Source organism: Lacerta agilis, chromosome 1 (assembly GCF_009819535.1).
Source record: "Lacerta agilis isolate rLacAgi1 chromosome 1, rLacAgi1.pri, whole genome shotgun sequence".
Taxonomy (NCBI): Eukaryota; Metazoa; Chordata; class Lepidosauria; order Squamata; family Lacertidae; genus Lacerta; species Lacerta agilis.
Window position 1 is genome coordinate 42,650,531 of NC_046312.1, and position 20,012 is coordinate 42,670,542.

The 20,012-nt window shown below is 43.4% G+C and overlaps 1 protein-coding gene across 1 annotated transcript in view; it reads right to left on the minus strand.

Moving 5' to 3' along the window:
- LOC117045040 (cytosolic phospholipase A2 epsilon-like) overlaps positions 1–20,012 on the minus strand; it is a 54,146-nt gene that overhangs the window by 15,633 nt on the left and 18,501 nt on the right. Inside the window, exons 3-8 of the mRNA XM_033145830.1 lie at positions 17,273–17,348; positions 12,152–12,288; positions 10,909–11,040; positions 9,271–9,311; positions 2,449–2,491; positions 1,398–1,461 (exon numbers count right to left, since the gene is read on the minus strand). Of these exons, the coding sequence (XP_033001721.1) occupies positions 1,398–1,461; positions 2,449–2,491; positions 9,271–9,311; positions 10,909–11,040; positions 12,152–12,288; positions 17,273–17,348 (493 nt within the window). The remainder of the gene's footprint in view (positions 1–1,397; positions 1,462–2,448; positions 2,492–9,270; positions 9,312–10,908; positions 11,041–12,151; positions 12,289–17,272; positions 17,349–20,012) is intronic.

The following is a 20,012-nucleotide window of genomic DNA, read 5'->3' on the forward strand; positions in this document are numbered from 1 at the left end:
CCTTCCAACCCTACAATTCTATTATTCAGTAATTCTATACTCACTATATTTTATTCAAATCACCTTTAACTGTGCATTAGTCTTTACAAATGTCAAAAAATGACATACAACCAACACAGCAGTGTTGATCTACAATGACCGCCCCACACATCAAATGGGGGCGGGGCCACGTTTGCGTGGTAGAGCCCCCTCTACTGATCTTAACACCCAAGGGGACCTTGTTTGGAAGGAGAAGGCATTTCATGCATTTGAGGCCTATTTAGAACTCTAAACATGTGAGCACCTTGAACTGGGAATGGAGATGAACTGGCAACCAATGCAGTTGTTGCATAACAAGGGTTATATGAGATCTTAACAGAGCTCCAGCCAGTTACCAGAGCATGGAGTACGGTGGCCAAATCATCTCTGTCCCAAAGAGGCAGTAGTTGGTGACTCTTTTGGACAGAGATGATTTGGCCACTGTACTCCATGCTCCCCCAATCTGTAGACCTGCTGCTTCCAGGGAAGTGCAACCCCATCCAAAAGAGGTCATCTCCACATTTATCAGATGTGAGAACTCAGGACACATAACACCTCTGTCTTTTCAGGAATCAGCTTCAGTTTACTGACCTACAACCAACCCATCACCACCTCCAAGCCTGGGTCTAATACCTCAACCTCCTCTCCCAATTCAGATGGAATAGGGAGACAGAGCTGGGTGTCATCTGTACATTGATGGCACTTGACTCCAACTCTCTTGACAGCAACTCACAGTGGGTTCATATAGACTTCCAATGCCATGGGGAACAAGATAGACCCTGCAGAATACCACAGGGCAACTCCCATAGTGCCAAACAGTAGCCTCCCATAAATGATTTCTGCTATATTCTTGTGTTCTTGCATGTTCTTGTGCATTCTGCATTCGCCGCCACCAGGATGAATGGGATGAGCAAGGAACTAGTACATGAAGCAAAGGATGTGTGTGGAATGTAAATGCCAGATATTCATTTGGAAGACATTCATTACCCTTCAAAACTGCTATGCGGACACATCACTAAACTGGACAAATCCCAAATACTGAGTCATAAAGACATTGTGAAATGGGTTAGTGCTATTTGGGACTGTCCACTCAAAGTACTTGAGTTTATTGAACTGTGCCACAAAAACACAACATTCAAAGTGGCGTCAGTTGCAAATGTTTTTACTCAGGTAGGGACACCTAACCACAAAATAAATGAACATATTATCATGTGTGAAAGGCATGAACTCATCAAATTCTTCTTTTATCCCTTGAAACCAGAAACAAGTAAAGGGTCAAGAAAATGTAATAGATGTGATTATTATATATCTTCCAGTGTTTGTAAGCTATTGATTTAAAGCAACAAATACATAACGAGTTAAAGATGCAATGACCTCACCTGTGTATTGTTGCTTCAGCTTCTCAATATCAACTGTAACTTCCAAACATGAAACTTCTCGTGACTGTAGGAACAATGGGGAAATAAATAGCAAAATGATCAATGGGACCAAATAATTGCAAACCTGCAGCATGAGATCTGACTGGTTATTCCAAATTAGTATACAAAATCCAGCATTCTGCCCCAAGCTCCTTGGTCCCTCCAAGCTCACAGTCTTGCTGTCTTCCCAACCTTCCTCCTACTCTGCCCTTTCTTCCTATGACACACACCACTGTTCCAAACCTTTTTATTGACAACTCAACTCTTTGCCTCCTTTGTTTCTCTCTCCTTCAATCTGCCAAGTAGAGGTGTATCTGGCTCAATAAGGAGGGAAACACAGAAAACCCACCTAAACCATCCATTGGGGGGACTGGACATGCCAAGGACTGAACCTGAGGCTTTCTGCATGCAGAGCATGTGATGCATTAATGTGCTACAGTCCCTCTCTGGGACAATGGGTACTCCACAGCTGGAGGGAGAGCTCTGGGCCATTACATTGTCACCCAACCAGTTGGTCATATCCAGACAGCTCTCTGATGACTGTTATTAGTCCTGCTTGATTAATGTTAACAAATTACACTACTTTCCATGTAACCATAAATGCCAAAGAGGGTGTGATCCAGGTGGTTAAATGGCCTACATAGTACTCATTGGGCTAGTAATTTCTAAAAAACAACAAGAAGAAAAACATATGTAATTGCAAACCTCTGCAAAAAGGAAAAAAAAATTATTTTAAGGGCTGATCCATTCAAGTTGCGGGGAAAGAGGTAGGGTTCAAGTGAATAACAAAAACAACAACAAAACCATTGTAAGGAATAGCAACTTGGCTGAAACCATTTTAACAAACAGATGTCATCTGCATTAGCTGAGTTGAAATAGACAGAAGCAAGCAATTTAATCCCTCAGTACAGAAGCAGCACAGAGTGTTCCTTGCTTACTGCAAGACAATATGGGTTAAGGTTTGCATACAGCAGCCATTTCATAGAAAAGGGCTCTGAAAATGAATAATTACCACCAAAGTTCCATTTGTAATGATGTTTTCAGGATCATCTGGGCTGAAAAACAAAATGGCAGATGAAAATATTATTGTCCATTAATATTTTCCATGGGACCTTTAAGGCACAAAATACATTGTATTTAGTTAGGTATTGCATAGGTTTTTTAAGCCAACAGGCTCTTTTGACAGATGGGAAACTGAGATGTAAAGATATATCCATTATGGACAGAAGTAAACACTATTGGGGAAAAAAACATTTAACTTCTAGAGCAGGGCTGGAGAACCTGGAGTCCTCGGGTTGTAGCTGAACTGCAGCTCCCATCATCCTGATCAATTGCCATGCTGGGTGGCCCTGATGGGAATTGGAGTCCAACAACATTTGGAGAGCCACAGCTTCCTACCCCTCTTCTAGAGCTCTGGATGTTAAGCTACAGAACGAGGAGATGTGCTGCTGTTCTTCCACTAGCCTCATATATGTTGTCATAGATTGGTGCTGCAATGGACCCCAGAATCAGATTCACTTCAGTGTAGTAGACTTCTGAAGCAAGTCATTCAGTGTGAATCCACACTGCATCGTGTGATTGGAGCTCCATGTTCCCTTGCATTGTGGACGAGAGAATTTCCAAGGCATTTGGCAGGCGGCTGCGTGGGTGGAATGGCAGGTCTCCTGATCCAATAAGACATCACACCCTAATAATAAAAATGACCCCTAGTCTCCAACTTCAGCTGGGAGGAGGGGTGGATTCTCGCAACAGCAACTACCTGAAAGCCTTTCTTTCAGTGCCACTTGCTCTCAGCCCCCGGATCCCCAAAGGTGCTGTCCTCCCCCACCACCACCACCACCCATAGCACAAATGGAGCTTAGAAACTCTCTTGATGTCAGTGTTCAATTGCTCTGCTGATCTTATATCCAGTCATTCCATCTCTGACACTGGCAGTCCCAACTGGCTCCTTTGGTTCTCTGTGGTTTATACCATCTTGCCTTCTAATACAGGGCTGCCGTGAGCTGCTCCTGACTGTGAGCCCTATAGCACAGCATGAGGAGGTTTCATGAGTTGTAGGGAAGGAGAAAATGTCCCTTTCTCTTTCCCACCTCCTAAAAGTACTCCACTTCTGTGGCCCCCGAGGATTGCTACAAGCAGTTCTTAGGTGGCAGGGAGAGCAGGGCCAGTCCAAGACAGTTTTCTGCCTGAAGCAGAAGACAAGATGGCACATTCCTACACACATGTAGTTCCATGAAGAGAAGTGACTGGACTGGCAGCATACCCTTACTTCAAGAGGAATGCCCCCAGCATTTGTCACCTTAAGCAATTGCCTCACTCTGCCTAGTGGTATGGCCAGAGAATCAGAAGAATCTATTTGCGACTGTCACTAGCCATAGCAATAAAATAAAATACAATGGACTGAAGACAGAGGTAAAAACGTAACCATACAAAATACATTCTGGAGATTTACTTCTATAATCAAATAACAGATCTTATACCAATCACCCCTGCTTTAAAAAATTGTCGTTTTTGCTGCCACCTGGTTATCTTGTTCTGCTAGAAGGACAAGATATCTTGTATCTGAAGAAGTGTGCATGCACACAAAAGCTCATACCAAGAACAAACTTAGTTGGTCTCCAAGGTGCTACTGGAAGGAATTTTTATTTTATTTTGCTAGAAGGAAGGACACAGTAGCAATGGTTGAGTAGCAGAGGAGTATGTACTACAACAGAAACATTGGAAGCTTCCTTACACCAAGTGAGACCCCTACTCCAGTTTACTCAGTATTATCAAAACTGACTGGCTACAGCTCTCCAGGGAAGGCTCTCTCCCACACTTACCTGGAAGTGTCAGGCATTTAACCTTGGCCCTACTGCATGCTCTGAGTTACAGGCTGTTGTTGTGGATCCCTATTTGTAGCAACTGAAGACTTTCCAAGAATTTTTGCTTCAGGGCCTGCTAGTAGGCCAAGTCCTAACATTCTAACGTTGGCAGGTCTGTATATTTTTTTGTCTTTTTAAGTAGTCAAATGTCTTTCTAGATAGCATCTAGAGTTTCATATTCAGCCATGAATCAACTGTCTTCAGCCAATGGAAGCAAGAGCAGCCGGTGGAGTATTTCAAACAAAGAATATTGAGGTTCATAATGTGTTCTGGCAAAATGAAATTTACACCCTTCATTACACCCCAATACTTCCAATGTAGTGTGTAAAAGAATAAAGGAGAGGGAGAGTCCTTTTGACAGAACATCAACCTATAAGCACTGTTCTGACAAATGTCCGCCACCCCACCCCAAAAAAGTTACCCCAAATGCTCCAGGCAAATTTATAGTGGGCCCTACAGAATACTTCTTTATTTCATGGCTCTCCAAATGCCAGAACTATTCATTAATCTCTGATTACAACAATCCCATAAGGATTCAGCTCTGTCAATATCTACCAAAATGAAATGGATGCATAAGCTGGTGTGAAGTTTGGTCTAAAGGGCTGTCTTTTCTCCCAAGAAACACTTGGATGGGTTCACAAAATAATTCACCTTCACCTCACTGTGAGAATGTAAATATTGTAGAGGACAAACCAGTGCAGTGTAGTGGACAAAGAACAGGACAAAGAAAATTCAGGTTTAGATCTCTTGGGCCAGTTATGCTCTCACAGCCTAACCTACCACACAGGTGTGTTGTGAGGGTGCAATAGGGTGGAGGAGCATGAAGAAACTTGTTAGCCATTCCGAACTCCTTAGAGGGAGGGTGATTTGAAAACGCAATAAAATAAATTATAAAAACAGTGCCAGCACTAAAACAAATATTTAAAAAAATAGACGAATTCTTTACTAAAAAGAAAAAAAGCATACAAGTTTGATTTTTCTTCATAGTCAATGTTTTATTATATATCTTATACATTTTATACATTTATTTACATTTTTCTTTAGCTTTTTTCCTTTGTTGTTTTCACGTAGGCTTCTTGCTGTTCTAGGAATACATAATCGTGCTCAATTTCAAATCTGTTGGAAAGAAAGTGAGAAAATTTAAATTAACCACCCATAGGCAGCATGTCCACAAAGATCTATCTTTAGGAATCAAACTCCCTCCTATGATCCCAGATCCATGAGTAGGGCTTTCATGGTTTCCTCATCCATATCCACAGCAGGAAGAAGCCACAGAAGAGCTGGTGGGAACCACAATATTCACATAATACAAGGCGAGAAGTCTGTCTTCCATGCCTTGTTACATCCTCTTTATCCTTCTTCTTTCAGTCAAATGCCCCAAAGTGGGGAAAGGACACCTTGTATTATGTGTATAGACATGCCCTATACAGTAAATTAATTTTAGGAATGCGAAGTTCATAGGAATGCGAAGCACCATTTGCTTCTTCGAGAGCTAGAAAAAGTTTTTTAACCTTGAATCCTGTGCTCTGTTAGAAGCCAGGAGGCCTAGGGATATCGATACTGCGAATCCACCGGATCCAGCGTGTTCCCGTCGCTAAAAGGCCTCCTTCATTACCACCACCACGAGGAACAGGAGCAGAAGCAGCAGTACGTGCAGCAGCAGCAGCAACTCGGGGCTGTCTTTGGACCCTATGAACAAACAGGAGGAAAAAAATGTTGCCACTTGTGAAACACGACAAAGCAATACAGGAAAACAAAAGCACACCAATGGAGTACCTTAAGAAGAAGAAGAACTTACCTCCTCAATCCCTGCCTGCTGGGGCATCAGTTGCCTCCTTTAGGCAGATCTGGCCTCCATGTGGAGATTCAGTGGAGGATGGCAAAAGCATTCCATGATTCACCCCTGTGTAAAAAGGTAAGGGACCCCTGGACGGTTACGTCCAGTCAAAGGCGACTATGGGGTTACAGTGCTCATCTCACTTTCAGGCTGAGGGAGCCGGCGTTTGTCCACAGACAGCTTTCCGGGTCACATGGCCAGCATGACTAAACCGCTTCTGGTGCAACAGAACACCATGAAAGAAACCAGAGCGCATGGAAACACCGTTTACCTTCCCGTCGCAGCGGTACCTATTTATCTGTTTGCACAAGCATGCTTTCAAAATGCTAGGTTGGCAGAAGCTGGGACAGAGCAATGGGAGCTCACTCCGTTGCGGGGATACGAACCGCCACAGCGCCACCCCCTGTGTACAGCTGCTCCAAGTGGTCAGAGGAATCATGGCATCTGGCTCAAGCATGAAGTTCATACATACCTGCTTCACAACACGATGCTCCCCAGCTTGAAGCACTCAGCTTGTGAACTGAGCACTTTGTCCCCCAAAGTTCTTCTCTGGCTCAGTAAACTTATGGACATGTGTGCCACAGCAATAACTACTCAGTAGAGATATCAGGAGTCTGAGATGCTGCTGAACAAGCTCATAATAGAAACCCAAGTGCCTTGGGCCTTGTGGTTTCCAGGACTCCTGGACATCCCTACTGAATCCCTGCTGCTACCATTTCAGTGTCAGAATGGAATGGCCATTGCTCTCATTGCAGCAAGGTCAGTGAAGGGAAAGGGGCAGAATTCAGGAATTTACAGGTGTGGGAGGAGGAGAAAACTCCCAATGGTGTTATCAGAACTGCAGCACAATTTCCACATATGGGTACTGGGTCCAGAAAAATAAGATGTGTTGGAATATACAAATTGAGCTGAAGAGAATTCACCCATCATTAATTTTGTTCATGGGCCACGTAATACCCACAGCAAATACTGATGTCTTGTACCAACATAAAGCAGCTGCAATGCTGTAATGTAGACAGACACACTGACAACTGTTGTTAAATTCAAACTTCCACCATTTTTAATTTTTTTGTACCAGCAATTCTACCCGGGCATTTCATGCTGACATGTGATTTTAGTAGGCGTAAATGTTTTAACATGACTGATTTTATTTGTTATATTTTATTTTTGTGTATCTTGATTTAAAGTTTGTTTCTTATTAGTACTGTCTTGTAAAGCCCTTGGAGGCATTTTGTTCTAGCAAGTGGTATATGCATTTTGTTAAGTAAAATAAAAAATTAATGTTAAATATTGAATCAATCGATTTTGTTATGGTTGTGATGGCATATAATACCAAATGTAAAGGTAATTTCCAATGCCAGGTATGTAGTGATAGGAGAGTGGGGGGGAGGGAGAGAGGGAGGGGGAGGGGAGAGGGAGAAGGAGAGAGAGAGAGAGAGAGAGAGAGAGAGAGAGAGAGAGAGAGAGATGGAACTGGCTGTACTTGGAACAAGAAGTTTCCCTTTACAAATCCACACATAGAAATACCCAGAAACATAGCATGGCATACAGATACAAACTGAAACTTGTTCCAATAGAAATTCTTAAACCAAAGTTAAAATAACACCACCAGCTTAAGAGTTAGTGATCCCTTCCAACTCTATGATTCTATGATGAGATGTTTCAAGTGATGTTTAGCACTCATGAACCACACTTGTCTCCGGTGGCAGATTAGCAAGGGCAGCAGAACAAACTCCCCCTGCCCCTGTCTGCCTGAGGCTGCACTGCCAAGCTGACAAAATGAGCACACCCCTGACCAGTCGCTGCCACGCCATTCAAACTCCTGCTGCTGAGATGTGAAGCGCCAGTGTCACCCCACCTGAGCCCCGCACTGACACCTCCTTGATTTATCTTCCCCATCTAAAATGGTTGGGGCCCCTTGCATTTTGAAAACATGTATAAAGACATGGTCAGGAAATATCTGAAATCACATGCCCGTGTCCTTTCAGAATGGACCAGCGTCAAACTTCAAACACGATGAATCGCTATTCCATGCAAGGGGAAATGGAAAACTATTGGCACTTGCTGCTCACCTGACTACTTCATTCACTGCACGGTGTACAAGTGTGGTCAGTGATTCACACCTTCCCAACCCATATACAGTAGGTAGTGAAGCAGATCCAGGAGAGGTACACATAGTTTGCTGCACTCCACTTGCACACTTCTCCCACATTATTTGAACATATTTGGAGCATCTCTTAGACGCATGCACTTCATCTCCCAAAGCTCCTAAGGTCATTTGAAGTTAGTGCCATTTTTAATAAACAAAGACACACATTTTAAAATATTTCCAGGCCAGTTCCCTTCCAGGCATTTTTATGACACAAAGAGTAAAACATGAGCAGAGTATAAATGGGTTCAGGTTTTATGTGTTTCACCTATTTCTGGGATAAAAATGATATAAGTAAATAAGACACCACTATGCAGCCAGTTTTTCTGCCTGAAGATGATACCTGATAGAGAATATACTAATCCAAACAGGGTTGAAACACACAGAAGGCCAAAGATTGAGGCCACCACAGAACCAATGTATAGTTTCACAGCCACTCTTTCAGTGGATAACATTCTCTGCATTTTAGTATAAAACATAAAAATCTCAACTAAGCTATTGCACTAACGGAAGCCAGTGCAAAGCTCCTACAAGTGCAATAGGGCTTCTCCCACACACCTCCCCTCAAAGTGCTACCACATCATTACACCAGATTTCATTAGCATGGAAGAAATGGTTTTGAATTTGCATTTTTGAAACCTGCCATATTTTGAATTGGCCAGACTTTTTTTTTGCTTTGCTTTGTTTTTGTATCCTATTGTATGCTCATAATTCAGCTGAAATGCTGATGATAAAAAATGAGCCTCTTTTCAGTTTCATTGTGCAATCTCAGCACAGCCAATCTCTCTCACCAAGGCAAACTCACCGACAAATACAGATTCCTAAGCCACCTGAGAAATGTGTTTGCAGCAGCCCTGCTAATCGACCATTACCACCACAGTCTACCCAACACACAAGTTAAATTATAATTGCCTCTTATAGCCGCACTGATGTGATTCTGCACATAAATCATAGAGTCTTTGCAACATTAAGAGTTGTACTCACATGGGCTGTAATGTGAACTCTACCTCCAACTCTTCCTGTGTCTAAAAAATAAATAAATAGGAAAAACAATTACTCCTCCCTATACAAAATCTCCTTTTCTACATATCCATTGATAATATTTTATTTTTGGCACTTTACCCTTCTCCCAGCTTGCAGAGTGGAAAGTAGAGTCAAGTAATGATTATGCCTCATTATCACAAGTATCATTTTAAGTGTTCACAGTATTTTAATATCAATGTAGACACTATTTGGAGGCTACAACCTTAGTTCCTTCCTGAAAATAGTCCCACTAGTTCTCTCCTTTCATGCCCATGAAGAGGAGTCAGGAAGCTTCCATTTCCAATTTTAAACAACCCAGTATTCCCCATGACATTCAGACTTGGGGGAACTTTGATTTGTTTAAATTATGGTTAGTGAAATTAAACCAGGATTTGGCTGTTTTCAAGCCATGGTTTAAACAATCCACAGTTTCCAGAGTTCAGATGTCACAAGGAATACTGAGTTCTAAATTGGGAACAATGTCTTCCAATCTTCTCTGGTACACAAAATAAGTTGAGAGGGGGATTGAGTAGACGTATAAATGTAGCAGTAGACCATGGCTTTCCCTTACGTATGAACTGAGCTAATGTAAGTTTACATTTGGGAAGTCACACTTGTGTATCTGAACATAATTCAATTATTCCTTCAGGTCCAGAAAATGTGTTCTTGCAAAAGTTGATTCTAAAAGGAATGAAGTGAAGTAGCAAGTACATCTCTTGTTTGTAACAATATGAAACACAATATTATTTTGTTTATCATACTCTAAAGGATTCTAATACAATTTAGCTTTAGTGACTTATTTAATAGTTCCATATTTAATAATAAAAATAAATTAACTAGACAACCATGAATATATTGGATTTTCATTTCCCCCCACTTACAAGCTCCATGATTTTCAAGGTTGAAAGGCAAAAAATTCTATGTTCTTTTCAGCCCAATTGTAATTTAAACTTTGAAGAGAGCTTCATTTTGAAAAAGCATTTAAGCAATAATTTGGCTATCAACAAAATCAGCAAATAGATTTACTCTTAAAAATGCACACAAATGACCAAATGTTGACAAAACTCAGTTTCTGCATGCCAAAATTGCTGAGATGTTCACACTTTTGGTCATCATCATATCAGCATGTGTGCCCAGAAATGTTGTTTAAAAATCCACATATTAACCGAAATGCAATAAAGCAAGTATCTAATGCAGGGTAAACTCCAATAATGCAATGAGCTGCTTCACACGTACTGCTAAGTCATACTTAGTCTGAATGCATGAGCATTCAGGCTCCCAGATAGGAAAATCCATCTGCTTTGCTCTCTCATCTAGTCCTGCTGCTTCTACAATGCAGAGACCTAAACCATGTTAGAGGGCTACATCCCTTGGTTTGTCTTGAGGAGATAAACCACGAGCCCATGTTCAGGTAACTGACGAACTATTAAGCCAAACTATGGCTTAGCTCACAGCAACAGCAGAACTAGAAGCTGAGCAAAGCAAGAGTAATATCCTTTAAGCAATGGTTTGACTTAGTACTCCATGCAAACTGAGCCAATATGTCACAGGCATGCAGTTGTTTCACTGTATATTTCTCAGTGTAACTTCACTACTCACCGCTGGATTCAAGTTGAAGTTCACACGACTAGTTCGCCCAGTTTGCAGTTTACCGACATCAAAGAGAACTGTGAAAAGGTGGTCATCTTTGGTGAATGTATCTTCATCACAGACTTTTAGCTCCAGAATATTCTAGTAATAGAAACACATTGTGATAATAATTCTTTTTAGAAAACTGTATTTTGAGTTTCAAAGAAATGACAAATGAACTAGCTAGCAGGCTAGCATACGCAAGTTCTGTTTCTTTAGGTCCATGAGGGATATGTAAATAAAACAGCCCATCCTTCTGGTTCTTCACTCCTAAAACTTATAGGCCTCTTCCCCCATAAGCTGCGTTTTAAGATGTCAACTCCAAACGTCATCCATTTGGGAGGTAAATTTGATCTCTATCTGGGGCAACTCATTCTCATGGGGAAATTCACTCATGTTCTTTGCTGTTCTCTTTTAAGAAGCAGGTAAAGAGATTTTGGAGATTGCTATTTTTCTATTGTTTTATATAATTTTAAGCTGTGCTTTTATATTGTTTTAACAATGCATTTGCTTTCATTTCACTCTGTAAACTGCCTTGTGAAGATTGCTATTGTAAGACAGTCTGTAAGCTTATTTTAGTTTTGTTTAAAAGCGTTTATAAATGTAAACTTGAAAAAATAAATGAAATTCTTAATTTTAATCAGCAGTGTTGCACACTTTGGGGGTTCATATAATGTGGGGGGAAATTACTAAAGATAAATACCCACATTTTGCCTGCATACTGCTTAAATTATTATTATTATTTTTAATGCTTTGGGTCACTAAACATTGCTCATTCAGGGTGGAATCCATTTGGTTCCCTTGTGAGATGTTGCAGTGTGGACTGCTCCTGATCAGGCTTCCAGCTAGCCAGCTCTGCCTTCTTCCAGGATATTCCATTCCATTACCCCTCTTCCTCAATTTTCTCAACCCCCCACCTGACAATTGGTATTCCATGTCTGTTGAGCATGATCAGTCTTTACTACACTGTTTTGTGGGGGTTCCCTGTCCCCCCCCACACACACACTTAGGTTTTCCCCCTAAATATATTTTGGGGTTTCTGCAACCCTTTGAGTTCCTCCAAACCCGCTGCCACTTCCCTCTTGCATGCAGATGTCGTCCCAGACTCAGAGAATGAGTTTGGGAATAGTATATAAGATTCATTTGTTAGTAGAACCTAATTAGAATCGCCCACACTTATGACCAACATAGAAAAAAATGCACATGGTCTCACCTTTACACGGCTGTCAATCCTGTAGCAAAAGGATTGATTCCACACTGGATTTTTACTGTTGGAAACAGTTATGGTCCGGACTTTTTCACTTGTAGCAGTTGGCAAGGATAGACACACGTAGCAATCGGATTCAGTAACTGTAGAATAAGATGATAAATTATATAAGGGGCCCTTCAACGCTGAAACAGCATTACTGAAGCCTCGTCTGCATTTATAAATTTATAGCAGTATCATACCACTTTAACCAGTTATGGTTCCCCCCCCAAAAAAAATGAATTATGGGCAGTAGAGTTTGTTAAGAGACCCATATTCCCCTACGAGAGCAACAGTACAGTTTCCTGGGAGGAGGGACTGTCTGTTAAACCACTTAGGGAATTGTAGGTCTGTGTGGGCAATAGGGAAGCGGTGCTGGAGTCTGACTCAGGAGATGGGGGGCAGTGTTTGGTGGGGACCTCTACCAGCCAGGAGGCAAGAATCAGAGGCAGGAGGCAAGCTTCAGAGCTAGAGGAAGAAGAGGAAGAGGTAGACCAGGCAAGTGAGGGGCTGGGTGCTTCCCCACCCTCCCCTGCACCACTGTCTCCCAGAACCAGGAAGGAATTGAAAAGGGATGAGCAAAGGAAGTTTCCATGCAGGCACCATCGCAGGCTGCACGCAACACAGCCCGTCGACAAAGAGGTACATAAACTGGTGGGGAGGAGTGGCCCTGTTTCCAGAAGTGCTCCATAGAGCACAGACCTGGAAATAACTGCCTAACCGTTCAGTAGCATAGCGTGGGTTGCCAGTGTCCAGGGCTGTGCAGAGGATAGGGTAGGAGGGAGTGAAATGGAAGAAGTTAGCATGCACATTCAACTGTCTAACAGCATGCACATCACCCGGGAGATCACAGCAACAGAGATAAGAAAATAAGAGTCATTCCATTGTCTGGAAAGGCCACCTCCTGGTTCACATAGAGAAGCCGCTTTCAACAGAGCCCGGCATCAGAAGTGCACAGCTGTATTGAGGCAGCACTGGGTGTTGAAATTTTGTGGCCCTAATAATTTTGAGCCTGAGACAACTGCCCTTGTGACCTCCCCACGCTACACCACTGTAGTCATTAGATTGGTGTGCGTAGATATCCAGAGCTGTAGAAGTGACTGTGTTATCATTGACAATAGATATTTAACTATCTGCCTTGTGCATTCCTTTGGCTGAGAAGCACACCTGACAGGGAAAATCAAGGCCTTCTGGGGTGTTAAGGCTGTGAGCCCCTCCATCGTAGGTTCAGGTTGTATGTATGTGTAAATAAACCATATATCATAAAGACACCACAGTCGCCGCTGTCCATTATTCTGAAGAAACCAAACCTTGGGTAATCTCACACCACACAGAGATTGGGGTGGCATGCAACAATAATGTCCAAACTAGCCAAAATTCCAGTGTCCTTAAATCTTATTATATACAGTATACAGTGGTACCTCAGGTTACATACGCTTCAGGTTACATACTCCGCTAACCCAGAAATAATGCTTCAGGTTAAGAACTTTGCTTCATGATAAGAACAGAAATCGTGCTCTGGCGGTGCAGCGGCAGCAGGAGGTCCCATTAGCTAAAGTGGTGCTTCAGGTTAAGAACAGTTTCAGGTTAAGAACAGACCTCCGGAACGAATTAAGTATGTAACCAGAGGTACCACTGTATAATATATACTGTCTATATAGATATTATATACAATCTGTATTATATACTTTTTGCCAAAGGTTTAAAAATACCTCTTCATAAAGAGCTTGAGCTTGAAAGAATCCACCTGTACCATTTGTCTCAATCTTTAGGTCTCTCTCTTACATAATTGTAGCTTCCTATTACATCACCTCTTTCCTAATAAGCATACCATTTTGTCATCACTAGCCAGCATTTAAGGGCTTTGCATTTTTAAATGTACACGAAAAGACATTTTGCAGAGTGTTGTCCTCGTATGTGTCCAGTGACTGGTAATTAATTGCCATGCAGCAATGTAAGTCAACAATAATGAATCACTTGGAGGCTGCAATCTTTAAAAGAGTCACACTCTTGAATATGTAATACCTTGGGTGTTAATTAAAAAAAAAATCCCCACCCTTCATCCCAAATAATGCTCATCAGCTTGGATCCAAAAACAACCTAAGAAAGTTCAGAGAAGGACATAATCCTCTTCCCTCCACCTGCCCTCTCCCTTACCCCATGGCCAGCTGTGCCCCTAAAATCCTCTGGTGGGTTGTGGGCCTTCATAAACAATGCAGGCTGGAGCACAAGAAGCTGATGGTGGGAAGGAGGAAAGGGATGAGAAACTTTCCTTCCATGAACTTTCTTAAGTGAACTGGAGGGCACCAGGCTGGGAAAGGCTGCCATAAGATAATAACAAATTGACTTATTGGGAAAGGGGGGCATTCAGATGTGAGGAAACAGGAAGCCAAGCTTATTTGTGGTTCCCTAATTTGTTTCTCCCATTCATTCCTGGTGAGCAGCAAATTGGGAATGATCACGGAGCAAGTAGCAGCACGCTGCTGACACACAAGAAGAACCGCAGTGAAGCAGAAAACTGGGCTTGGTCATTGTGACATGTGAGCATGACCATTGAAGTCCAAAAGTGGGTTGGGGGATAGAAGGCTTTATCCCATGAAGCAAGGAGGAGCAGGAATGTGGGACTAGAGGATGGAAACTCAGTGTTCCTACTTGAACATAGTGAAACCATTGGTCAAATCAGATCACCTTCTCCTTCTCCCTTGATTAGGAAATCAAATGTTGCCTTTGGATCCTGTGTTGCTGCCAAATGACACAACAGCAGTCCCCATGTAACAATATATGAAACAGCAATGTTAAGGTGTTTCATGTTTCTGTAATGCCACAGAGCGGCAATCGACTCATTGTTACAGTTAATAAGTCATTACTTGAAGGTATAAGCAGGAAACAAAGTGTGGTGGAGTCACTGGGGCATGTACTGTATCATGTTCCTAATAGCTATGAAGTGTTCTGCCTGTCCGACAACATATCTGTCTGCCCCAGGTGCCTAAAATGAAAGGAAGTCACAGAGATACTGGTAACCGTACTTCAGAAAACAGCTTGATTTGTTCTGAAGCACTTTGCTGTCAAATGCAAATCCCGATTTTGGGGGGGGGGGGATGAAGCATCATGGCCTTCCTATTCACTGAATTCCAACTCACTGCTCCTTTCATTGGTGGTAGTAGTGGCAGTAGCAGCTTCTGGTGGAATCTCGCCAAAATCTCACCAAATTTCATGAGACCTCATGGAATGCACAGGATCTCATAAGATTTCGGTGAGAAGCTGCCACTGTGCAAGCTTTGTAAGGGAAGGCCACTTCCACATCAACAGGAGGTGGATTTGCAGGCGTCACAACCCGATCACGCACGTAGGGGCTGAACCCAGCCCCTGCGCGATTGGTAGATTATTCCCGCGCCTCCCACAGGCCGACCAATCCAGTCGGCCTGGGGAGGCGTGTCTTAGTCCCTTTTGAAAATTTCCATATGAAGTGAGGAGGGGAGGTAGCATCATCAACTGCCCCTCAATTGAAGGGTATTCCGGTAAAGGTTTCCGGGGGCGTGGCCCTGTCCGAAGCCCAGGGAGCTGAGGGCCTAAGGCACACCCCTTACGGTGATCACAGAGGGAATTCTGGGAGATGTTCATCACTGGGGTTCCTTACTGGTTCCCAACACACGGGTTGGGGTCGGATATAGCTGATAGGGTCCAATGCCTAAGCCAATACCGCTCAACATCCGTAACCAATAAAGTTGTGGCCTTTACGCTCATTAAAATTTGCATAATGTGTCTGTGTCATTACTTCACGGGGAGGGGAGGGACATTGCCACGCAAGTCGCAGTGGGGGCAGCATGCTACCCTTGTGTAAGGTCAAGTAGAAAGTATCTTTCAAATGACCCTGGTGGTCTACCTTGACTCAGCCCATGTTCCTCCTGAGGGATCATGACAAGGCTTCTCTTGTCGATAGACCCACTCCAGAAATAAAGGAACCCTTTGCAAACATTGCATGAAGACTGAATGCTCAATTCACCAAAGCAGTAGCAACTCTAACAATAGTGTTATACACTTTGAAGGTGGGACCCCCCCCCCCAAAAAAAACCTAGAAATTAATAAATGGTAGAATTTTCATTATCTGGAGTACTGAAGCAAAGATTGCAGGCCAGTAGAAAAATACAAGCTAAGCTTCCTTTCCCAGCCTCACCTTGGGATAGAGGCATTAACATGACAAAAGGTTTTTAATCTGTTGGGAGCCACCCAGAGTCACTGGGGAAACCCAGCCAGATGGGAGGGATATAAATAAATTGTTGCTGTTGTTGTTGTAAGCCCATCTAAGAGGAATCTTGGGCCTGGGCAGACAGAAGATTGCCAGGGTAACTGAGGGTGAGATGACAAGAAAAGGGTGTCTTTAGCAAGGCATGCTGGGAAGAAGGGGGAGAAAAAAGACAGAGATCCATCTTGGGCAGGCTGGCTGAAGGCTGGCTGGCTGGGAGAGATGTTTTTGACTCCTGTTCAAGCCCTGCTTGAAATGACCATGCTGTAAGATCTGGACTGCCTCCATGCAGACTGAAGGTGTAAATATGTGAATAAACCATATTTCTTAAAGCTATGACAGTCTCTGCCACAACTTCAATTCTCCAGGAGTGGATTTTTCTGCGAAAAGGCTTGAGAGCTCAACTGTGCTACTAATCACAAAATTCCCAGTTTGATCATGTGCACAAAGGCATCCTGTTCCTTAACTCTTAGCATTTGGCTAAGTGGGACACATTTTTGTTTACTCTGCATCCAGTGAACTCCCGCTGCTGATTTGGGAAGCAGGGTGCACACAACATTAGCCCCAATCCATACATATCCTGTATCTATCCTGGCATTTCTTATGCAGTGATGTATTTTGATGCATTTCCCCTCCAAACCAGCTTCAATCTGGACTGAGAAAAAGAATGGCCTCATTACATTTTAAGCTGGTAATGTGTACACAGCTTATGGCTGCCCAGCTGAGCTACTATTTTGTACCTGGCTCTGGTTGACAAAAACAAAAACCAAGTAGATCTGCAAGTCTGAAATCTGCCCACCCAGCTCTAGAAGGATGGAATATTTGGCAGCAACAGAGATACTCACAAATATCTGCCTTCTGGATATTCCTGGCTCTCAGTATTCTTATTGTGAGGAGTCTGAAAGGAGTTTCTTCTCTCTGCTGATATAAAAAAGCAACAATAAATGAATGGACATGGGTATTTGAGGGTGCCCATTAACATGCATATATACAAACAGGATGGGAAATGATTGATATGCAGTAGCATAAAATAGGGGAAAGTTTTGCTTCTGCAATTTGATGATTTCTCGGTGACGCAGTGCAGTCCTTAACAAAACACCTACCCTGTTTATATTGCATATTTTGGAAAAAAGTGTTAAAGAGTTAGAGAAATGAATAAGCAGAAATTTATTAGAGTCAAGCCTCACAACCCCAGGCAGGAAACATTGCTCTGAGTGTCATTTCTAGCCAGGGAGAGTCCTTATGAGACCTCTCCTCTTTAATAGTGAGCCCACTGCATCACTTCCCAAAGTAGGGATCCCCCCCCCCCTTGGGGAAGGTAGAGAAGGGAGGACCTGCTGCAAACAATGACTCAGCATAAGAGCAGGTAGAGAAGGAGCTGGATATATGAGTCTCCGACTCCTCTGTGCTTTTGCAAGGTTAATAGCTCCTCACTGAGCTCACTGGGCTTCCAGCTCCAGAAATCTTCCTGACTCAGTTACTGCTACAGCCCTGACTCTGTGACTCCAGCCTCCTGGATGCAATAAAAGTAAAACAAGTCTATCAGTGGCAACAAGCGAAACAGCTTGTTCCTTGCTGCACAAGTCATATCTGTGCATCTGGCAGTGCAGCTTCACTGCTACAATTGTTTTAACTGTGTGTGTTGTTTTTTCTTGAGGGAAGATGTACCTGGGAAGAGAGGAGCTGGGAAGAGCAGGGGGGCTCCAACTGCAGTTGTTCAGGGTAGGGGGAAGTATGGGGGGGACAGGTCGAGTAAGGGGCACATGGCACAGGCAATTGGTGACTGTGCCCTGTGCCAGCCCCTCCTGCAGCCTGGGGGATTCTGGTTGTCCTGTCACAGCCCTCACACCTGTGACTGTTGTTGAATGCCAGGTCAACTCTGAATAAGACCTCCCTTATCCATGGTGCAGTTGGTTTCACCAAGCTGTGCCCATCTGGGTACTTGGTGTAGCATCAGTGCAAACCTGAGGGTCAGGAAGGGGGAGTTGCTGTGGTCCATTGAAATTCTCTCTCTTTCTCCAGATTCTCTGTTCAGTTGTGGGGGGGATCTAGAGTGTGTGTGTTTCTGGCACTGGACAATCAGGACAGTCTGCTGATTTACTGCCCACCTCGCAGTCTCCCTGCCTGAGCTACCAGAGCTGGTCTCAGAGGCAGGGTTGAGGACTCCCAATGGTGAGGGCTCATCATTGAGCCTACCTAGTGGCAGTAAAGGCTGCAAAGAAGGTTTACTTCGCTGCCTCCATGACATCCTCATTGTGCCGTCCACTACAGCTTTTCCAGGTAGTGTGCGGCCTCTTCCAGTCTGGCCTGAAGGAGGTTGCAGAACCAACAGTAAGTTGCTTGCAAAACATTTTGAGGATAAAATTGTTTGCATCCAATGAGATATTGACTCCGCTGTTACAGCTGATGAATCTCAAGGGGTATTCAGAGTAGTCTAGTTCCTTTGTGTTGGATGAGTTTCAGTTGGTAACGCTCAAGGATGTGGACAAGGTGCTTGGATCGGTCAGGGTGACCACTTTCTCTCAGGACACTTGCTTCTTGTGGCTCATAAAAAACTTATGAGAAGGGACGGCCCCTGCCTGCTTGAAGGAGGCAGTGGTAAAATCACCCCATAAGAAACCCTCCGTGGGCTCGGAAAACCTAACTACTGGCCAGTTGCCAATCTCCCCTTCTTGGGCAAGGTTCTTGAGGAAGCATTCGTGGACCAGATCCAGGCCCTCTTGGAGGAAACCAATTTTCTAGAGCCGGTTCAATAAGGGTTTTGGCCCGGTTTTGACACAGAAACTGCTTTGTTCACCCTGCATGAAGACCTTTGTTGGGAGAGAGACAGGGTAAATATGTCCATGGCTTTTCATAGCATCAACCATGATAGCCTTCTGCAGCAGCTGTCTGAATTGGAGGTAGGCAGCACCACTTTGCGGTGGTTCCAGTCCTAATTGGATGGTTATTTCTAGAGGGTGATGCTTGGGGGTGTTCTTTGGCCTCATTGATCCTTCATGGTGGGGTTCCTCGGGGTTTGGTTTTATTCCCTATGCTGTTTAACTTGTACATGAAACCACTGTGTGGGGTCATTTGGAATTGGAGTAGTATGTTGTCAACAATATGCTGGTGACACACAGCTCTACTTATCCTTTACATCTGCAGGTGTGGCAATGGATGTGCTGGACTGTTGCCTTGCCTCCATAATGGACTGGATTGAGAGCCAATAAAATGACACTCGATTCAGACTGAGGCACTGTTAGTTGGAGGTTTTCTAGACTGGATGTCTGTGAGATTGCCTGCTCTTGCTGGGGTTACACACCCTCTGAAGTAACAGGTACACAGCTTGGGGGTCCTTCTGGAGCCATTGCTGTAGCTTTAGGGTCAGGTGGCCTTGGTGGTGCAGAGTGCCTTCCATCAGCTTTGGCTGGTGACCCAGCTGCGCCCCTATCCTGAACAGGCATGGTCTAACTTCTGTTGTCTATGCTCTGATAACCTCTAGGTGAAATTACTGCAATGTGTTATACATGGGGTTGCCTCTGAGAATGGTTCAGAAACTTTGTTGTTGTTTAGTCATTTACTCGTGTCTGACTCTTCGTGACCCCC